Genomic DNA, 23,313 nt, shown 5'->3' on the forward strand with positions numbered 1-23,313 from the left:
GAATATCTGGATGGGGAGGGGTGGTGCGCTTCACCACCTTGCATAAAAGTTTCACACTTTTAAAAATAAAGGAGCAGCTCTCCGAAGGGTCAAATTTGTTGTGTTAGGTGATTTCCTCATTAGCAGAAGAATCAATTGTTTATAAGTCTTCTCAAGCAATATCAGGGGCTACAAAGACCTTGGCTTGGGGTTGGTGATAGTGGTGGGTTTTCACCATGAAAGTTAGTTATGCAACAGTTAAGTGTCTACAGCAGTATTATATGCAAGGAAGAGACTTATACAGTTGACAGAAATAGCAGTGGACTTGAGGACTGGAAACATTTTAAAACTCAGCGAAGGTAGACCAATACATTGATTAAAATGAGAAAGTAAACTGGCAAGAAAAAATATATAGGGATGTGTAAAGCAAAAGACTAGTGAGTGCAAATGTGGATCTCTCTCTATAGAGATTGGAGAATTTATAATGGAGAATAAGGGAAATGGAGGAGGAACTAAATAACTACTTTATGCCTGTCTTCAGAGAAGAAGACAAAAAAACTTGCCAGAAATACCAAAAAATCCAGACTTTAGCAAGAATGAGAAACTGAAGGAATTAAGTATTAATTTAAAAAAAAATACTAGATAAGTTTATGAGACTAAAAGCCAATAAATGCTAAGGAACTGACTATCTATAATCCAGAGTTTTGAAAGAGATACTGATAGAAATAGCCAATACAATGAGTTCATGATCCAAAAAGGGAGGTGGGGATTACTGAGCTACTGGCTGAACAGCAATAGTAGGGAAAATGCTAGGATCTGCAACAAAGATATAATAACAGAACATAATAGGATTGAACAGAGTCATCGTGGATATATGAAAGGGCAGTCATGTTTGACTAATCCACTGGAGTTCTTTGTGGATATGACTTGTAGAATAGATAAGGGAGAAACCAGTAGATTTTGTGTATTTGGAATTTCAGAAGGCCCCACGCAGGAGGTTGGACAGCAAGGTCAGAGCATGTGAAAATCAAAAAAAACTTCAGATGCTGGAAATCTGAAGTAAAAACAGAAAATGCTGGAAAATCTCAGTGGATGAGGCAGCATCTACAGAAAGAAAGCAGTTCATATTTTGGGTCATATATCAGAACCCTGAACTGTTAAGTGTCTCTTTTTCCATGGATGCTGCCTGACCTGCTGGGTTTTTCCAGCATTTTCTGTTTTGATTTTAGACCATACAGAATTGGGGGTAATATACTGACATGGATTGAAAATTGGTTATTGGGCAGAAAGCAAGAGGTAGGAATAAATGGATCTTTCTCTGGTTGGGGAATTGTGACTAGTTGGATTCCACAGGAATCAGTGCTTGGACCTAGCTTTTCATAATCTATATCAACAATTTAGCTGAAGGGACCAATTGTCATATTTCCAAATTTGCTGACAATAAAACAAAATAGGTGGGATTGTATGTAAAGGAGCTTCAGGAGAAATGGATGAGCTGAGTGAGTAAGCAAGGATATGGCAGATGGGATATAACATGAAAAATAATGCACAACATAGAAAAGCAGAGTATTTTTTAAAAATATTTTTTTAAGATTGGCTAATGTTCAAAGGGACGTGGGTGAAAGTCACTAAAAGTCAACATGCAGGTGCAGCAAGTGATTAGGAAAGCAAATGGTATGTTGGCCTTTATTATAAGAGGATGAGTATGGGAATAATGGGCGTCACATTGAGAATGTGGGTGGATGTTGAGAAACTGTGCTCTGGGAAAATTCCCCTGCTTCTGTGGTCAGCACTCACAATATATGCAATGATTTTAGTGTGCAGTTTGTTGTGTTAACGTGTTCAGATCCTTCTACTCTAATCCTTCCTCCTTGCTCTTTGTTTATAATTGCAAGTTAAAGTAAAACTCTGATATTGTGGTATCCAGTTGTTCAGAAATTCCAATGATTCGGCATATGGCTCACTCATTAGTACACTAAGTCCTTGTTATCTATGGATCTGTCATAAATTACTGGGAGTATGGGCCAGGTGTGCAGCCTGAACTGGGGTCAAGGTAGGGATTACTAAGAGTCGGCTACACAAGTGGATTTGCAGCCGGAGCTAGGGCCCATGATGTGGGCCAGGTGTGTGGTCAGAGCTGGGTCTGGAGTGTGCGCCTAAAACATACAGACTGAAAGTTGCTAGGTCTTCTTTCAAATTCTCCAGATTCACTGGAGAGTTTGTTATGATATTGTGTACAGGCCATCCCTGGAAAACTAACATGTTTTTATAGATGTCCGTTAGTTGATTTTGTCCATAAGAAGGAAAATATGCAAAAATCACTCACTATGGTAACCACACCTCCACAGAATGGTATCAAAAGCACATAAAACTGATAAGAAAGAACATAAGACTGATAAGAGAGGGAGGAAACTAGTTTTGCCTTTCATAGGAGCAAACATATGTAGATACACAGGACTTTTGAATTTAGTAATATGTGAGCTTGTCCAAAAGTAGCACGTTCATTACCTGGGGACGGCCTATAACATGTTTTCTAAACTAAAATGAAATAATAGTACATTGGGGTAATAGAGTAACATCAAATAATAGTCTGGAAACTCTGCTCGTCTGACACTGCCACAATCCTGAGGGTGCCAGGTTATTTGAGTTTTAATTTGCATGTTGATTGCAGTGTATGCATGCAATACCGTTGTATTTGCAGGCAGGCAAAAGAAGCCCTGGGCAGAAGTGATCTGGTTTATCAGGTAGTGTATCTTCCTCTTTCTGTAACTGCTGTTTACAGATAGCCACTGACCTGTGACCAGGTCACTTTCTTTGCTTGAGCTTTCTGACGAATGGGAACAAAGTCAGATAAACTTCCTTTTATTTGTGGAAGTTTGGACGAGGAGACAATGCATTGGAGGAGTTGCGTTCTTGTTATGTCGACAATGCAGTGGTGCTGATTGAAAGTTTGAAAAAAATTCACAGTGTATTCTCAAGTGTGGTTTGCGTTGTAGATGTTGTCTCTTTTTGACTGTTTCGGATGAGTAGGTTGGTTCTTTAAAAAAAGAATGTCCCCTCTCTCTCTATATAGCTCTGTATTTTAGTTAACTTCCTGTGTTCTGGTTGTTAGAAGACCCACACAACCAGTTTTTAAATGTCTTTCCTACTTTCACTGTCAAGTTAGTGAAAATTTTGCACACACAGCCTGTTACTCTAATTTATAATCCTGTAAACCTGTGTAATCTTTGCTAATAAATTAATTAATCTCCTGAGTTTGACCTGCAATAATTTATATTAATTTTCATCTGAAATTGCAATTATTTGGTTTTACCATTGACTTATGAATTAGGTCTTGCTGGAGAGGGACATCCTGTAGCACATGTTAATAACCTTCGTGCACTTTATCTCAGTTTTTTGGGTTATAGTTTGTTGAAAGTGTGAGCTGATGACTGTGTTTTGAAGGTGACTGGGCATCTAATGCATCTGACAAAGGGCATCAGAACTGAGGCCTTGACTGTTTCTGTGGATGCTACCTGACCTGCTGAGTGTTTCTAGCATTTCCTGTTTTATTTCAGATTTCCAGAATATGCAGTTTTATTTTAATTTTCATCTAGGCCTTTTGTAAGCAGCAAGCCCTGTACTATATCCCTATCCTATGAGATATAAAAGATTAAGAAAGAAATTGTAGAGTAAATGAGAATTGGTGAATTGGAATCAAATCGTATGAAAAGAGCAACAAATATCAGAGTAAATAAGAAACCAAGGGACCAAAAAGTGTTAAATACATTTCAAATGTTCTTAAACAGCAGTGTTTTATGTGAGGTAATGCCATTGAACATTTCACATAATAAATTACTGTTTACAAATGTTTTAAATGTATTTTACTGTTTTTTGTAACACACACCATTGCATTTCTTTGATACTGTTCAGTTTGCAGTGCACCGTGCAAAACTTCATTGAATTTCACAGGAAATTTTAGTTAAATTCTTCACTCTGAGTCAAGAGCACCTCACACTCTTCGCTCTTTTACTCAGTGGGTTGCATGTTGATTGCAGTGTATGCATACAATACTGTTGTGTTTGCAGGCAGGCAAAAGAAGCCCTGGGCAGAAGTGATCTGGTTTATCAGGTAGTGTATCTTCCTCTTACTGCTGTTTACAGATAGCCACTGATCTGTAACCTCACCCACTGAGTGAAGAGTGAAACCCACTGAGTGGTTTTGAATGTATCAGAAAAATTCCACTTGATGTTGGTAATAGGAAGTCTGAAATCAAAAATGCAACTTTAAAATTTTTTCTCCTGGAAGTGATGGTCACTGGAAAGGCTGGAATTTATTCCCATTTTGCGTTTCCCAGCAAGGTGATGAGTCCTGTTCTACCATCTTGAATGACTGTGGCCTATTAGATTAAAGAACTCTCACACTTCTGTTAGATCATCTTTGAATCAGTGATGATACAACAATGGGAAAAGATGTCTTTTGGCCCATTGTGTCTATGCTAACCATCAAGTGCTAATCAGTACTTGGTTTATGTCCTTCTATGCTGGGCTTCAGGTGCTCATCTAAATACTTAATGTTGTGAAAGTACCTACCTCCACCACCCCCTCAGGCTGTGTGTTACTCATTGTTACTCATAATACTTCCTTGGGACTGCTTATGGATAATATCTGTCTGACTTCATTTGTGGTCCTGAGGGAAACCCCTGAGTCAATTTTTTTCTGAACCTCTTGTCATATTCTGCAATTAAAAGAGCAATCAAAGGTTAATGAGTAAACCTTCTGTGATAACTGTCAGTCAGAGTATTTTGATATTTCATTATTACTCAACATATCCACCTGTTGGTTTCTCACAACCTTTATTAAACAGTCAGACTTAAAATCTTTCCAGTAATTTTATCACAATATAGTTTCACTTGGGAGTTTTGTGTTTTTTTATATTTGTACTGTTGGGACTCAAGACTATATTGCTTGTTGTAAAGCAGTTGATTATACACGATCAGTGGAGGCAGCCTTTTTGCATCAGAAACCTGAAATGGCAGGTCATAGAATTTATAGCACAGAAACAGGCCCTTTCAGCTCAACTCGTCTATGTCGACCGTAATGCCGATCTACGCTGATCCCATTTGCTCGCATTAGGCCCATATCCCTCTACACCATACCTATCCAAATGCCTTTTTAAGTGTGGTATTACTTGTTCCACGTAACCACCACTGTCTCTCAATCCCCTTGTATTTTCTTTACATTTCTCCCCCATTACCTTAAACCTATGCCTCTAATTTTAGACTCCATCCCCCCCCTCCCCCCCCCCCCCAACCTGGGAAAAATTCTGACTATCCTCCCTATCTATGCCCTTCATAATTTTATAAACCTCTGTAAGCTCACTCCTAAGATGCCTACATTCCAGTGAGAATAGAACAGCACAGCACAGGCAGGCCCTTTGGCCCATGATGTCCATGCCAACCATGAAGCCAAATGAGGCTAATCCCATCTGCCTGCACATGATCCATATCCCTCCATTCCCTTCATGTTCATGTGTCTGTCTGAGTGCCACTTAAACACCACTATTGTATCTGCTTCCATCACCACTCCTGGCAGTGCGCTCCGAGCATCTACCACTCTGTGTACAAAAAAAAACTTGCCCTGCACACTCTTCTCCCCCTACCCCCCCCCCCCCCACCTTAAAGCTATGCCCTCTGGTATTTGACGTTCTGACCCTGGGAAAGAGATTCTGACTATCTACCCTCTCTATGCCTCTCATAATTTTATAAATCTTAATCAGGTCTCCCTTCAGCCTTCGACATTCCAAAGAAAAGCCAGCCTGTCCCATCTCTCCTTGTAACTACAATGTCCTGATGTTTAAGAATTGATAAAATATTTCTTCTGACTAAAACAGGTGACAGAAAATAATCTTGCATCCAAAAGTAAATTCCCCCTCGAGGAGGGAAATTTTATTCGGTTATTGGTGTATTTTTCAAATTAAGATTAAACTAAAGTCTGTTCAAAAATGAGACTGACAAAGTTTTTTGGCTAAGTTTCTTATCTCCCTTTATGTTTTAAGTGTGTTGATCAACCATCCCAGGCTTTGTAACAGCTTGTAGGCTTTAAAGTAATTTGTGTAATTCTGTAAATTATTATGTTCAATAAGTTTTAAAATGAATAATAGTGAGGAAAAATAGTGCCACACAAAGACTGGCATTTTCAGAGTGTTCTTGATTCTGTCAGCCAGGACACCAGAATCGTAGAGATCGTGGAGAATGGGATTTTGGAAATATATCTCTAAATGAGCACGACGTGCTAATAGCTGGGCATTTGTTGTTTGCCCATGTGTTCTTCAAAAATCTTGTTTTGAAGGAATTGCTTAAGGAATAAATTTGTAAACCCAGAATTATATTAATCTATTTAGCACACCCACTATAACAGGTGCGCTGGAAGCCAAACCACATAGGAATATATTGCATCATTAAACACAAGCTGTTTTTAACATTTATTTACATAATTAACTTTCAATGTATGGTATAAACAGGATATATTGTGGGGACCCATGGGGCATGGCCTTAATCCTACTGTGAATCTGAGCAGGTAACTGAATCCCTAACCTCTGCTGAATACTGCACCGATGTTTGATGTTTCTGTTTGTTCTAATTATAAGAGGAGGTGTAAGGTGATGCAGTTGAAAACAACAAAACGTGAGCTGTAGGAGGGTTGTTGAAATACTTTTAGTTATCTATATGAAGAATTGGTTCGTAATTCCTTGCAATCAAGCTTAATCCCATGTCACTTATTCAGACTCCTCATCAGTGAGTAATTTCATGGCTGTATGAATTTAGAGTATTTTCCAGTCAGTTTTCCACATTCTTTGTACTTCCATTGGAGCCCGCATCTTTGATCTCACACATAGTCATTATTCATACGAATCCTTACAATAAGTGATATCTTTGTTTCACTCTCCACGGATGCTGCTTGAACAGTTAAGTGTTTCCAGTGTTTCCTGTTTTTAGATTTCTAGCATCTGCAGTTTAAACTGCAATCCAAATTAATTTCCCCTTTCTTGCTTTGAGTTGTCAGTTGTAAACAAGGGCTATCTTGGTGAGGTGAACTAACTTAGCATTGATCAGGGAGAGAACTTGGGATCTTGTTGGTTTATAAAGTTCAGCTACCCACTGCTTTAAATTAGCTTGAGCCATGAGGCTCAGAACATATGCTGCTGGTGAAAGCATGTTCTTGTATTAGCAGCAGATGCAGTTTGCTTGAAATCATCTTTTGTTAGATAGGACTTAGATTGGAAGAATAATTGGCAACAATTTTCAACATTTTGTACGTATTTATGAACAGAAAAGATGTATCAGTGTGATTTTGACTTCAAGGGGGATAACAAATGGGCAAGAAGAAACTTCTTTAGAAGTGGGATATAATTTGCAAGGTGCAACTGGCGGCACTAATAACAAAGCCAGATACTTGATCAAAGACCCATGGTCGTCGGGCATTCCTTCAGTAGAGGTTGTGAGAAACTTGTTTCAATGCTGCGGTTATTAATTTAGGTCTCATTTTAAAAATCATCTTGGACATCTTTAAAATAATCTAAATAACACATCATGAAGGTTTTGCAATGTGGCTGTCAGTCATCAGTCAAAAGTGGTTGTTGTTGCGCAGAATGCATGACAAAAAGGGTGATGTGACAAATTGGTCTGATTTGCTCTTAGACTCTGGCCATGTAGTGAGCTCGGCAAAGTTTGTGGGCTGCCGAGTATTGATTGCCAAAGTCACCCCTGTGGCAGTGTTCGTGTTTCTTGTAAGTTTAGATTAGAATTTGAGTGAAATGCTGCCTGAGGGCTTTCATTTCTGCAAACCAAGTTATGTTGTACTGTTGTGTCTGATCGAATCTTAAATGAACTAATTTGTACAAAACGGTCAAAAGTGTTTTGTGTTTCTCCAAATTTCTATTGGTTGCATTGTTCTAACCCTGCAAAGCAATGACTTTGGAATCAGAAGCAGAATCAGGTTTATTATCACGGACATATGTCGTGAAATTTGTTGTTTTGCGGCAGCAGTACAGTGCAAGAGATAAAAATTACTATAAGTTCCCAATAAATAAATAAGTAGGGCAGGCACAGTAGTGTAGCAGTTAGCGTAATGCTTTTCAGCGCCAGTGACCCAGGTTCAATTCCGGCCACTGTCTGTAAGGAGTTTGTACATTCTCCCCGTGTCTGTGTGGGTTTCCTCCCACATTCCAAAGACATAGAGGTTAGGAAGTTTTGGGCATGCTATGATGGCATCGGAAGCGTGGTGACGCTTGCGGGCTGCCCACAGAACATTACGCAAAAAGATGCATTTCACTGTGTGTTTCGATGTATGTGTGACTAATAAAGATATCTTATAAATAAAATATTGCAAAAGAGGAATAATGAGGTAGTGTTCATGGGTTCATGGACCGTTCAGAAATCTGATGGCGGAGGGGAAGAAGCTGTTCCTGAAATGTTGAGTGTGGGTCTTCAGGCACCTGTACCTCCTTCCTGATGGTAGTAACGTGAAGAGGGAATGTCCCGGGTGGTTAGGGTCCTTAATGATGGATGCCGCTTTTTTGAGTCACCGCCTCTTGAAGATGTCCTCGATGGCGATGAGGGTTGTGTCCGTGATGGAGCTGGCTGAGTCTACAACCCTCTGCAGCCTCTTTCGATCCTGCACATTGAAGCCTCCATACCAGGTGGTGATGCCTTTTCTCAGCATTTGTTTAGTTAGATAATACTTCAATATTGCAGATCTAACGGCCATGTTATGTCCAGGATTTGGATTCCATTTATGGCCTCAGGTGTTGGATGATGGATGTTTAGGAAACTGGTGAAATTCAGTCATGGGTCACTGGCTTTACAATGGAACCCATTGCCTGTTTTTCATGTATGGAGTTGTGTATGAAAATTAACTTGATTTTCCATTGGCAAATGAGATGGCTGTTCTGCTATAGGTAGTCGATCATCAGCTGATGGCTGCCCAGTTTTGCCATTGCTAGACTAGGCCTGATTGCACTTTTGAGCTGATCAGTGATGTGGGCACCATTTTATTTGTTATCCCTGCATTCCCTTTATCATATGGTAAGATGTAACAATACTCAAACCAGCTATTGTACCACTACCAGAGGAACTTTGGTTGGACCACAGAATAATTTCACTCTTCAAAAGCTGGTGCAAAGTTTTGGCAAAGATTGTGGCAATTACTCAACACTATTTTCCAATGGTATCTAAATTCTTGAATTGATCTTACAGCTAAGGAACAAATATTTATGAATGAAGATCCAAATGGCTGTTTTAAAGAAGTTAGTGAAGATTCTGCAAAGAAAGAAACGGTGTTTCAGGTAAACAACAGAAGTAAATTGGTCTAATTAAGTAGGGTTTCCTCTTTTATTTCCCTGTGGCTGTACTAATAGTTTGTTTTCATATGTGCAAGCCAGGCCACAGAGAAGAATTCCAGTGAATTTGTCATAATAAAATTGAAGGAAGTTATGCACTGCCTATTTTAATTTTTTTTGTATGTGGTTATCAACAAAGAACATAAGAATAGAAGAAATAGGAGCAGGAATAGGCATCTGGCCTGTTGAGCTTGCTCTGCCATTCAGTAAGATCATGGCTGATCTGACTGTGGATTCAGATCCACTTACCTGCCTTTTCCCCATAGCCCTTAATTCATCTGATATGCAAAAATCTGTCTAACTGTGTCTTAAATATATTTAATGAGGTAGCCTCTACTGCTTCCCTGGGCAGAGAATTCCACAGATTCAATACTCTCTGGAAAATGCAATTTCTCCTCATCTCTGTCCTAAATCTATTCCCCCGAATCTTGAGGCTATGTCCCCTCGTTCTAGTCTCACCTACCTGTGGACACAATGTTCCTACCTCCCTGCTCTTAAGTTCAATCCCTCTAGCAAAGAAGGCCAACATTCCATTTGCCTTCTTGATAACCTGTTGCACCTACAAACCAATTTCTTGCGATTCATGCACAAGTGCTTCCAAGTCCCTCTGCACAACAGCATGCTGCAATCTTTCACTTTTTAATTAATAATCTGACCTTCTATCTTTCCTTCCAAAGTAAATGACCTCACATTTACCAGCATTGTACTCCATCTGCCAGAGTCTTGCCCACTTATCTATCTATATCTCTCTGCAGACTCTCTGTATCCTCTGCACAATTTGCTTTTCTGCTCAATTTGATGTCATCAGCAAACTTAGATATGCAACACTCGGTCTCCCCTTCCAAATTATTAATGTATATGAAGAACAGTTGTGGGCCCAGCACCGACCCCTGCAGCACCCCTCTCACCACTGATTGCCAACCAGAGAAACACCCATGTATCCCAACTCTCTGCCTTCTATTGGGTAACCAATCCTCTATCCATGCTAATACATTATCCCCAACTCCATGCATCCTTATCTTATGTACAAGTCTTTTATGCGGCACCTTATCGAACGCCTTCTGGAAATCCAAGTATACAATATCCACCTGTTCCCCTCTATCCACTGTGCTCATTATATCCTCAAAGAACTCCAGTAAGTTTGTCAAACAGGACCTGCCTTCCTGAATCCATGCTGTGTCTGCCTGATAGAACCAATTCTATCCAGATGTCTCACTATTTCTTCCTTAATGATAGCTTCAAGCATTTTCCCGACTACAGACGTTAAGGTAACTGGCCTATAGTTACCTGCCTTTTGCCTACGTCCTTTTTTTAAACAGTGGTGTGACATTCGCTGTCTTCTAATCTGCCGGAACCTGCCCAAGAGTCCAGAGAATTTTGGTAAAGAACTATAATTATCCACCGCTGTGTTTTTTGTCTCAACTGGACGGTTGATAGAAATGCCCCATTTGTTTCACAAGATTATGGATTCAAACCCCTCTGCAGGACATGAGCATATAATCTAAACTGTCTGTTGCAGTACTTTGGGAGTGTTGCATTGTTAGAGGAACTCTTCTTCAGGTGAGATTTTAATTGGGAATTTATTCTCGGTACAGGAGATTCAGATAGTGGTTTAATATAACATGACAGAGTTTAAGGAGGAGCAGGGAGTTTTGGCAGTGTAGACGGAAACAACTCAAACCATATCAGAACCAAAATCAGATTGACCAGTTGTTTGTCTTACTGCTGTTAGGGGATCCTGCTCTCTGTAAATTTGTGCCATGTTATTTTACCGTAGCAAAAACATTGCTTTCCAAAATGGCATTTTTATGTCCTTTTCACTCCCCTCCTTCTCCTCACTCTTTTCCCTATTAATTGTCCCATTCCCTTTATCCGTTTCCCTTTTTTGAAGTGGTCAATACTGAATTAAAAACTTTAATAGAAATAGGAGTGCATTCAGAACCTTGCCCTGCCCCTGCTCTCTCTTCATTTGTCAGTATTGTTTCTACTGCCTAGAAATTATTAATTTGAAAAAATTATTTAATTCCAACAATATCTATCTTCCTGGCACAGGATTCAAAGCCAACGATCCATGGCGAAGAGACTACAAGGGAATCTGATCAAAGAGGAATTCTTCAAATTGAAATCAAGTCAGTATTACAAAACATTGAAACGTGTAAACCTTAACAGCAAGGCAGTCAAAAAATAAATTTACATCAGATTTGCATAGTTCTTTACTTTTAATGCTAGCCCTGTTGTCACTGTTTCTTCTCTCCAGAAGTTAGCGATTTATATGGTGTTGCAGTCTGTATTATCAAAAGTGAGCTTAATTGTAGGTGGTGCTGATTTGAGCAGAGGAACTTGCAACTAAGCTTGATCCTGCCCTTGCATAACATCAGAAGTACAGTTTCAGTTGTTGTTTGACAGCACTTAGCAGCAAGCATACCAAGTTGATTTTTCCCTTCCCTTGTCTTTACTCATATGTTAACTCATAGCAAACTGTTAGTTTTATCTTTATCTTGGAGATCTGTGGAATTTGTGGAGTCATAGACAATGCTTGGGAAAAGAGAAGACAAAGATGGAAACAGATATTTCTAAGCTGCAGGATATATTGCATATTCTTGACATCTGTGTGCCAGATAGAGGGAACGTCCACAATAATAATAATGAAGACACACTGAGTTCTCTGAAAGCCTTTTAAAGGTTGGTTTTTGATGTATGGAAAGTCTGTCCAGCACCTTTAAATCAATTTTAAATTTGTTTATTGCAGAAAATTTAGCAGTAGTTTGACTGATTTGATTAATATGATATACTTTAATCGTATTGTTTTTTTTTTACCAGCAGCTACTTTAATTGGTTAATCATTTTTAATTAATGTGTACTCTTCATTTCATTGACATTGATACAGATGTTCATAAGGGAATATGTGTTTAGTCATTGTAAACCGGCTATGGGACAGTTGAATGCTGATGTGTCTGGATTGTTATTCATAATCTCTTTCCCTGCAGGAGATTGTGATTTCCTGTAATCTGACATCATTTCAGGTTCACTGACAATACTGATGCAGGTTGTACATAAATAGAAACATTCTTGTGAGCGTTACAATTATCACAGTGAGTCACTCCAGTCGAGTTTCCTCATTTTGTTTGTTCAAATAAAAGGATAATTAAACCAATAAAAATCCTTTGTAGATCTTCATTTTATTGTCCACCTAAAACTTTAATGTCTAATACTAATTTACTTTTGTTAGTATGTGTTGCAGAATAATTATTGTGAATTGAAGTCTCTTGTGCCTATTCTGGCAAATCCATTTCTTCCACTGTTGTCTATCCAAAGCAGACTAGATAATCTGTTATAATCCAGCAGATTATAGCTTTCCACAGTTGATTGTGATATTTGTAAGACAGTACCAGATAGGTTGTTGCCTTTCTCACAAGGTTCTGTAAGAAATAGTTTTCAGGTTTTAGGCTGGTGCCTATCTTCCAACTTGTCTAACTTGAGGAGACCTATCAGGAGTAATGCCAGTGTATTGATCAAGATCATGGAAGAATGGAAGATCTCTAACCATGTCAACCCAAAGGGAAGAAAAGAATTTTGACCAGCAACAATTATATACTCAAATCTAGATTATTAATGTATGACAAAAAAAAAACAGTGGGTTTAACAATAACACATGGAGAAGGTCACTGTACATTTCCACCATTCCTCTCAACTTTATGTTCAGGGCAATATGTATTCCCATCTAAATATCACTGAAAAAAATAATCTGATCATTATTGTGTTGTTTGTGGAAGTTTCCTTTCCACAAATTAGCTGTTGCATTTCTTATTTTATAATAGTGACAACATTTTAAAAGTATTTAACTGACCATAAAACATATTGGGATGTCTTGAAAAAGAAATGAAAGGTGCTATATTAATATTTCCTTTCCTTGTACATAATTTTGTATCCATGTTGCCTCTATTCCTTTAATTCCTGATTTTGACTTTGTTAAGATATCTAATAAGGGATCTTCGTCAAATGCCTTTTGAAAGTCCACTTTTGAAATAGGCATGGACTTCATCAACCCTCTCTATCACAGAACTTAATGAAGTTGGTCAAACCTGATTTGCCTGTAACAAACCCTTGCTGACTTTCATTTATTAGTGCATACTTTACCAAAACTATTTAATTTTGTCTTGGTTTATTGACTTTAAAAGTTCCCCAACGCTGACATTAGACTGGCCTAAAGTCGCTGAGTTTATCCCTCTCCCTTTCTATGAATGTAGAAATAATAATATATGCAGTCTTCTGGCACCACCCATACTTCCAGTCTTGTGATGCAAAAGAAAAAAAAGATTGTGCTGAGAGAATTTTCCCTCTTTTTTTCAATTCTTGACCTGTTGTTAAACTCTGAACCTTTTTGGAGTACATTTCCTGCAATTCATTACTAGATGATAGTCTGTTCTGATGGCTGCAAAAAAAATCAGATTACTTAAACAACCTTTAACAGCAACATACTCCAGGAGTAGTTTTCTTCGTATTTCATCAAGTCTGTTGACAATTTGGATTTGTAATGATGCAATTTTTTAAAAATATATTCATTTTTCAGGATTTGCATGTTGCTGACAAGATCAGCACTTATTGCCCATTCCTAATTGTTCTTGAGTAGGTGATGGTGAAAAAACTCAGCGTAGTAAGGTGTTTCAGTATTAAAATGGAGCGGCACTGAGAAGTAGTGACACGTTTCCAAGTCAGGATGATGAGGGAAAAATGCAGATGGTAGTGTTGTCGCACGTTTTGTGCCTTGTCCTTCTGGGTGATAGAAACTGCAGATTTGAGATGTGCTGTTGGGGTTATCCAGATGAGCATCTGAAGTGTGTTTTGTAGATGGTACATATACGGTCACTGTACTCTGGTGGTAGAGGGAATGAATGTTGAGGGCAGTGGATGGGGTACTCACCCAGGCAAGTGGAGAGTATTCCATCACACTACTGATGTGTCTTGTCGATGGTGAAAAGGCTTTGGGATGCCATGATTTTCTTGCAACAGGAAGCCCAGCCTTGGACCTGCTCTTGTAGCCATAGTATTTGTGCATCTTGTCCAGTTTAGTTTCTGGTCACTGATGACACCCATGATGTTGATGATGAGTGTTCATGGTGATGATAATGCCATTAAATGTCAGGGGTAGGTGGTTAGACTGTCATGTTGGAGATGGTCATTGCCAAGCACTTTAGTGTCACAAATGTTCCTTGCCACTTATCACTCCATGTCTGAATTTTGTTTAGTTCACGCTATATGCAAACATGATCTGTTTATTTGCTGAGGAGTTTTGAATGAAATTGAACACTGCAATTATCAGTCAACATTTCCACTTCTGATTTAGTGAAATTTGGAGGGTCATTGATTAAGCAGCTGAGGATAGTTGAGACATTGAAGTGCATTAAATTCTTTGCCCTTGCTGCATTCATTGCTTCTGCCAAGTGTTGTTCAGCATAAAGAAGCAGTGATTAATCAGCTGAGTAAGGACAATATGTGATAATCAGGAGGAAGGTTCCTTGCTCACGATTGACTTGATACTCTTTTAAGATTTTGGTGGTGTCTGGAGTCAATGTTAAGGTCTCCATTTGGAAAATTATGCACTAGTAAATAGAAGTCATCACTTTATCTTGTGATATCTGGAATATGATAAAATTTGCAACAAATCAATGTAGGTGTTTGAAGTTGATGGGAGATGGACTAGATTTTAATCCTTGGCTGGTTTCCTGCATTGATAACCTTGCTTGTTTTTTGTTCATTCATTTTTTTGTTTGATGGAGTCTCCATTCCCTGAAAGTATGCACGGACATTACTTGGGTTACTGCACTATTTCCTGTAGAAATTGCTGAAACAGCAAGAGAGAGGTGAAGGAAATAGATCCTTATAAATTGCAGCCTGCAGATTGAATGTTAATTACATCAGTGTCCCAAGCAGTAGATTACAAGAACTTTAGTCTTCATTAAATACGCAGCAGTACACCATTCACTGAGCTTTTCACTTTAAATTCAGTCCATTTGAGAAAGAATGCAAATCTGACCCTTTTGTAGAAAGATGCAAATTAAATCAGTTCATTCACACTCTGAAAACTGTTACTTTGGCGTAGCAGCTGCTTTTTTTCTGTTTACATTTCTCCTTGTGTGATTCAGAATTCTACTAAGTAAACTGATAACTCAAAGTAGCTAATCTTTTCTCCTGTATGTGCTGCTCGTTTGCACAGGACGTATTTTTGTGACAGCTGTATTGTGCATGTGTCTGAACAGATTTTGGGACTGCCAAACCAATTGAGAAAATTCAGAAACTGGAGAAATGGGAGCTTAGTAACAACTGTTGCAAAAAACTCGATGACATATGCCTGTGTTTGGCATAACTGTCTGGATTGCCTTGCATGCTGTGCATATGTAAGTGGTTAATCTGAATTCTGTTCACTTCCATGTAAACATTTGCCTATTGAAATAACCTTGTAAATAGTTGTGAGATCTGTGAGCAGTTTTCAATTACTTGGATCATATTAATCTGAAAAGTTCATTCTCTGTTTACTCAGAGCTAAAAATAAATGGTTTGTGTTTTGCAAAGATGCACTGTGAGATGAAAAATTCAGATTAATTCAGAAGTTTTTATATTAAATATGGTAGGAACACGAGTCCTGGTTTTAAGTTTGGGTGAGAGCCAGTAGGATGAGTAGTAGACTCACCCTGACTTGCAATGGGGCCCTGCCAATTATAATCCCTGGGCCTCCTCAGACCTGACTGCTCAGATCAGACTCGGACTGAGTGAGATAAGAATTAAGTGGAGGTTGATGGGCTTTGAATAGTGGATGGCCGAAAGCCCTGTTTAGAGTCCCAAAGGAATAGATCATTGCATTCAGGAAGTGTGTTGGAGAGGTGTTTGATGCATACAGGCAGGCCCCAGTTACGACAGGCTTCCATTCTTTGAGAACCGTTTGTGACCCGAACTGTTCGTAAGTCGGAAATGAACAAAAGCAGTGTGTGGAAGAGGATCACTGAAACAGCTGTGGCGGGAGAGCGAGCAGGTGCGGGAGAGTGGCTACCAGCCGGCCTCACTGATTCAGTGAGCAAGTGAGTCTGCTCAGTGCTCCCAGCTCTGCTCTGCTGGACCCAGCCCCCAATTGTTGCAGTTCGGGGAGGTGGGGTGGGGGCTGGTTGGAGAGAGAAGGCACATGGAAATGCCCAATTCACACCTGGCAGAAGGTGCTTGCGGCCCCGCAGAAGCCGGGAAATCTATCCCCATCCCTCCCACTGTTCTCCCAGAAACTCATTTGTATGTATGGGGTGTCCATATGTCAGGCATTCGTAACCTGGGGATGACCTGTATATGATCGAGGGAGGAGGGAAATCCAGAGACACATTGTCCCAATGTTTTCTTGTGGGGCATGGCTCACCAGGAATGATGAAACGTAATTTAAAAATTGACATGCGGAACTATTGGCCTTTATCTCAAGGAATTCAAAGGTGAAGTTTCGGCTATATAGAGCCTTGATCAGACCCCATCCAAAGTACTGCTTTGAGGGGCAATTTAATTGAGGTGCCTCAGAATTCTGCTTAAAATATGGATAGATGTATAGCAGCTGTTTCCTCTGGAAATTTGAAACCGAGAGTGTAGTCTAAAATTCCAGCTAAGAATGTAATCAGGGAGAATCCACGCAGGCGGTTGTGTAAATCTCAAAAGGTTGAGAATTTTAAGTCAGTTGAAATGTTAAAAACTGAGATGGGTAGATTTTTGTTAGGTCAGGGTATCATGGGATATAGAGTAAAAAGGAACATAAGTGGTGATAGAGTCATAGAGTTATACAGCATGGAAACAGGCCCTTCAGCACAACTCATCCATGCCAACCAAGGTGCCTTCCTGAGCTAGTCCCATTTGCCTACATTAGGCCCATATCCCTCTATACCTTTCCTTTCCATTAATCTGTCCAAGTGTCATTTACACATTGTTATTGTACCTGCTTCTACCACTTCCTCTGGCAGCTCGTTCCATATACCCACTGCCCTCTGCTTGAAACACCTGTCTCTCAGGTCACCTTTAAAGCTGGCCCCTGTCATTGTAAACATATGTCCTCTAGTTTTAGAATCTCACACTCTGGGGGAAAAGACTGTGAGCATTCACCTTATCTATTCCCCTCATGATTTTATAAACCTATATGAGGTCACCATTCAGCCTCCTTCACTCAAGGGAAAACAATCCCAGCCTATCCAGTTTTTCCTTATAACTCAAGCCCTCCTGTCCTGGTGAATCTTTTATGCACTCTCTTTAGCTTAGTCACATCCTTCCTATAGTATAGCGATCAGAACTGCGCACAGTATGCCAGGTGTGGTCTCACCAACATCTTGTACGTGACATTCCAACTCTGGTACTCAATGTTCTGACTGATGAAGGCAAATCTGACATACACCTTTTCCACCTTGTCTATCTGTATCCCCACTTTCAGGGAACTATGTATTTGTATCCTTAGGTTTCTCTGTTCTACAACACTCGAAGGGCCTTGTCATTTACTGTACATGTCCTGCCCTAGTTTAACTTACCAATATGCATCACTCTGCACTTGTCTGAGTTAAAGTCCACTTCCCATTCCTTTGCCAACTTTCTAAGTTGATCTAGATCCTTCTCTAACCTTAGGCAACCTTCTTCACTATCTACCACACCACCAATTTTGGTGTCTTCCGCAAACTTACTAATCATGCTAACTACATTCTCATCCAAATTGTTAATATGTATGACAAACAACAGGGGGCCCAACACTGATCACTGCAGCACACCACTGGTCACAGGCCTCCAAATTGAAAAACAACCCTCCACCCTTTGACTTCCAAGTCAGGACAGTAGTCTACCAAACTCCCATTTTCATAGGGCTAGGTGCTTACCCACTGCTTTAGCCTATCGGTGCAGAAGAAAATAAAACAATATTGTGATATTGTTTAAACAGGAATATTCTGGTTTGACAATGTAGAAAGGTACAGGAATATGAAGGTTAAATGAGTTATGATTTTGTAGCTGTGATAAAATGGCATGTGTTTGTAGCTAACCTTGTATGAAAAACTAAGGTGAGGTTTGAGTTTTACCTTTTAAGTAATTATTTATTCAATAACCTTGTATTTTCACTGTGCTTTTCCTCGCAAGTCAATATGATTGACATTTTTAAATATATAGCCAAATAAAGTTTACAACATTGCAGTTGGGTTCTTTGCAGTCATCCATGACTTAGGAATGGAATACAGGATTTGGATTTTTAATTAACTTGTTTTTGCATGGCTGATTTTAATGCCATTTACACTCGAGTCTGATCAATGATTTAATTTTTCAAACATCATCTCAATAGCTAGAGACACAATCTGTACAGAACGAGTTGGAAGATGAAAAGCAGTCATTCAACTCTTATAGAGGTATACCCCATAATTTCAAATAGTGGAAGGGAAATGTAGAGAGCAATAAACTTGTGTCATTTGATAAACTGGTTGGTAATGATATTAGACAGTTCAACAGCTAGAGAGAGGAGGCCACACCAATCATCTCCATCCTCAGTGATGTCAGAACCCAACGTGTGATTGCTTAGCCAGAAGATCCAAGCACTGATCCACTTTGGTTTCCTGAGATCTTCATCATAACAGAAGCCAACCTTCAGCGAAAACAATTCATTGCACATAATATTAACAAAAAAGGGCTGGATATTGCAAAGACTATGGACCCAGCTGTAGTAGTGAAAAATGGTGTTCCAGAGCTAGTTACAATTACAAGCTGGCATCCACTTGATAAGGTAGAAAACTACCTAGGGTATATCCAACCACACAAAAAAAACAAAACTAATGCAGCTAATTACTGCCCCTCAGACAGCTCTTGACAAGGTGTGTTGATAAGTGGCAACTAACAATGCTTTCATTTCCAACTGAAATAACAATATCCTTAGTATTCAATGGCATTACCATCACCAAGTCCACTAACATGAAATTGCTGGGGTCACCATTGGCCAGAAAACCAAGTAGATCCAGAATTTAAATATTGCAACTATCAGAGGACCTCCTGACAACCCAGATCCTTTCCATAATCTACAGGGCACGAGTCAGGAGCATTTTGAAATACTTGGCATTTGCTTGAAAGAGGCAGCTCCAACAACACTCAAGAAAATTCACAATATCCAGGACAAAGCAACCTGCTTGATTTGCACCCCATTTATCATCCTAAACATTCATTGAATGATTACCACAAGGAAAAAAAAAACAACATCCTTGTATATAAAGGAACAATGCTAGAGAATTGATGGACTGCACATGTCATCCTTGATTTAAGGTTTAATCTAGGGTGTTATTGTAGATCAGCTTCCTGTAGGTGTTCGGAGAGGCCAAAAGATGAAGGAATATAATTCCTGGAAATGTATGCAGCGAAGGGGGTCTATAAGACCATAAGGTATAGGAGAAGAATCAGGCCATCAGCCCCATCTAGTCTCCTCCACTATTCAATCATGGCTGATTTTTTTTTCAACCCCATTGTCTCGACTTCTCTCGGTAACCCCTAATTCCCTTGCCAGTCAAGAACCTATCAATCTCAGCTGTAAATACACCCAATGTCTTACCTCTGCAGCCCTCTGTGGCAATGAATTCCAGACATTCACCACTCTCTGGCTGAAGAAATTCCTCCTCATCTCAGTTTTAAAGGGACTTCCCTTTATTCTGAGGCTGTGCCCTCGGGTCCTAGACTCTCCTACTAATGTAAACATCCTCTCCCCATCCACACTATCCAGGCCTTTCAGTATCTGGTAGGTTCCATTGAGATCCCCCCTCATCCTTCTGAACTCCTGAAGTTTGTGTGAATTGATTTATCTCCTCATCTGAGAGTTTAGTGCACTGCAAGGACAATCCAGCAAATGTTGGTAATAGAATTAGGAGTATGCATGCAGCTCTAGAGCCTCCTTGGCCATGCATTGAGATTGTGGCTGATCCTGTATGCCAGTCATACTTTTCCTCATAGGAGCAAACCCCAATGTTACATCCATAGAACAGTATAGTGCAGGAACAAGCTCTTTGGCCCACTATGTCTGCACTGACCATTATGCCAATCTAACTAATCCCATCCGCCTACACGTGGTCAATATCCCTCTTTTCCACATCTGTTGGAAGAGGCCTGTGTAAGTGCCTCTTAAACATCGCTATCACATCTGTTTCTACCACCTCCACTGGCAGCATGTTCCAAGTACCTACCGCTCTCTGTGTTTGTATAGAAAAAAAACTTGCCTCACAAGTCTCCTTTAAATCCCCCCCCCCCCCCCCCCCCCCCACCTTAAACCTATGCCTTCTAGTATTTGACCTTCCTACCCTGGCAGAAAGACATTGACTTTGTTCTTTGTTACTTCCCAAAGAGATTCATAGATGGGCCTGAATACCAAAATAATTACTGTCCAGTACCTTGCCGTGTTTGAAACCTTGTGGTGGAGTGACAACAAAATGAAGAAGTCCCAATGATAAGAATACTTATCTTGGAAATATGGGAGTGGGGAGCACTACTTTCTTTTCAGGTATTTCTCCCCACTTTCTCACTTACCTTTCAATCAATTCCATTGTTTCTCTTCATTGCAGCAGATGTCAAATTGCTGTAGCCCAGTGGCCTAAGTGGATTACAACAGTTCTCTGCACTTGTAAAGATATGGAAAGCATCAGATTGGAGAGGGGGAAGACGCTAACTGAGGAGGGGATGAAACTGAAATTATGTCCCTCCAACACTTTGGTGAAGTTTCTTCACAGCCAGAGTCGGTATGAATGAGTAGAAGCTTCAAGGCAGTTCAGTTAATTGATGGGATGAACCTGGGTCATAGGTGGAGGAATTGCAGAAAGAAAGACCAACTGGATTAGTTATGAGAAGGTAGAGAGAGAGCTATCAATTTCTGTAAGGTGAAAGATTTAGAACAAGCACTCTGTATTTAAAAAGCCCAGATTTTTCAGTCATTGGTAAAGGTACAGTATTTGACATTGATTGCATTGACAGTTGCCTGCAGATTTATTTTTGTAGACTTTAGAGCAGTAGTTTACATCAGTGGGCATCAGATTCAGTGCAGTGCCCTCTGTGGGGAATCTGTGGTCTTTGTGAAGAGAGAAAGAGCATCATGGTCTTAAAGCAGTCAGGATCAAGAATCCTGTCTGAGATGGTCAAAATCACCAACTATGAGTTAGCTCTAAATACACTGTAAAATCGTATACAATAGTCAAAATAATGGGAAAGAAAGATCCGATAAAGAGAGAAATAAAGGAGCATTGAAAAAGTTATTTTAATCTTAAAGTCTGCAACAATAATTACATTTTGAAGAAATGTGAATCCATACGTTTTTTTGCCAGAGATTTTGGTGCTAATTAAGACATCGCACCACAAAATATGTACTTGTATGAGAGTACATTTGCACTAACTTTTTAGTATGAGTTTATTGGTCAACAAGAGTTCATGACTTCTTTTGCCTTTTGATGAATTTTAGTATGGAGGCTATTGTTTGAGTTGTTGTTGCAGTGTAATCCGTGGAAGAAGCAAGATAGAAACTCGTGAATTTTAGCTGACACTAGTCATTTACATCAGAATATCTGCAAATTCCAATAGTTACACAGGCATTCTCAATGCTAAGTCTGAGCCACTGTCCTTGTTCCCAGTATACTCTGCTCATGCTTGTGAATATGCAAATTATAAAATAGACCATGCTTTTGAACCATGTGTATATAATTTTGTTTTTCAGTAATACAGGAATAAAAGCAAAATCTAGTACAAATCTAGAAAAAGATTTTAAAAGGTTCATATATACTGCAGGCAATGAAAAAACACGAAGTATTTAGTGCTATAAATGTTTTTCAATGATACATAATGTCACTCTGGAAATGTTGTGCAAGTCTTGCTCTACCAAGATATCACACAGCATCTGGTGTTAGAGTTGCCATTGAATATTCAGATTTTACATACCATGTTCTGAAAGTCTGAACTGAAATCAGTACTGCAAGAGAGACAACGCACCTGGGACCTGACTGAGCAGGAAAACCAACTGTGCATTTCCCCACCCAATCAATTTAAAGGATTATTAAATTAACAACGTAAGCATTCAAAAGGAAGTGTAAATTGGAGTGTTAGTTCAGGCACAGGAGGAGAAATGAAGAGGGAAAATTGAGAGAGAGGTAAAGAAAAGTTAAAAATGCTTGGACTCATTGAAGCATACGAGAGGATGGACCTGAAGATCAACATCTGCAAGACAAAGTCCTCTATCACCCTGCCCTGCTGCACCAAACTGGCTTTCAGCAATAAAACTTTGTGCTGAGACACTGGAAAGCACCGGTCTCTTCCTCTATCTTCGATGATGAAATTAGACTTCACCTTGCCAATTTGCCATCACAGCCTTTTGGAAAAAGATATTTGAGGATCAGGACCTTGGGCCTGGCACAAAACTCATTGTATACTCATGGACAGCAGTAATCCTTGCATTCCTTTGTGCTTCTGAGATCTGGATTACCAACAGCAAGCACCTCAAGGCACTGGAAAAACACTACCAACACTGCCTCCAAAAGATCTTCCAAATTCACTGGATGGATAAGGGAACTAATGTCCGTGTCCTCTTCCAGGCCAACATCCCCAGCATTCAGTCAGTTACGTTGGGCAGGCCAAAACATTTACATGTCAGACCACCAGATTCCCAAAACAGACACGGCAAGATGGATCTTACACTCAACATCAGCTAACCAAAGATCCTCCGCCAACCTGTTCCTGCTGCACCAGAATAAAAGTTTGTGGCGTTACCCTGGAAAATGTGGACCACTTTGCATCTCAGGAGTCACCTCCTGATGAAGATGAGCTCTGTGTTGTAAGAGGTTATCAAGTTGAAAGAGTAAAAGATTCAAGGATGTGTTCAGTCTCTTTTGAAGAAATGTGACACTGACTTGTGGGAATCTCTGCAATATAACTACTCAAAAGTGGAGAAGGGTCGTTTGG

At 39.6% G+C, this 23,313-nt stretch overlaps 1 protein-coding gene across 7 annotated transcripts in view; it reads left to right on the plus strand.

The window, feature by feature from the left end:
* The window catches only part of znf438 (zinc finger protein 438), a 210,621-nt gene that overhangs the window by 85,859 nt on the left and 101,449 nt on the right, over positions 1-23,313 (plus strand). For 6 of the 7 annotated variants that reach the window (XM_052016543.1, XM_052016539.1, XM_052016546.1 and 3 more), the window contains exons 2-3: positions 9,215-9,303; positions 11,410-11,486. In XM_052016543.1, coding sequence (XP_051872503.1) covers positions 9,232-9,303; positions 11,410-11,486 — 149 coding nt within the window. In that variant the 5' untranslated portion in view covers positions 9,215-9,231. Of the gene's footprint in view, positions 1-9,214; positions 9,304-11,409; positions 11,487-23,313 lie in introns of those variants that run through there. The other variant, XM_052016545.1, reaches the window with a different exon arrangement.

Source organism: Pristis pectinata, chromosome 5 (assembly GCF_009764475.1).
Source record: "Pristis pectinata isolate sPriPec2 chromosome 5, sPriPec2.1.pri, whole genome shotgun sequence".
NCBI lineage: Eukaryota > Metazoa > Chordata > Chondrichthyes > Rhinopristiformes > Pristidae > Pristis > Pristis pectinata.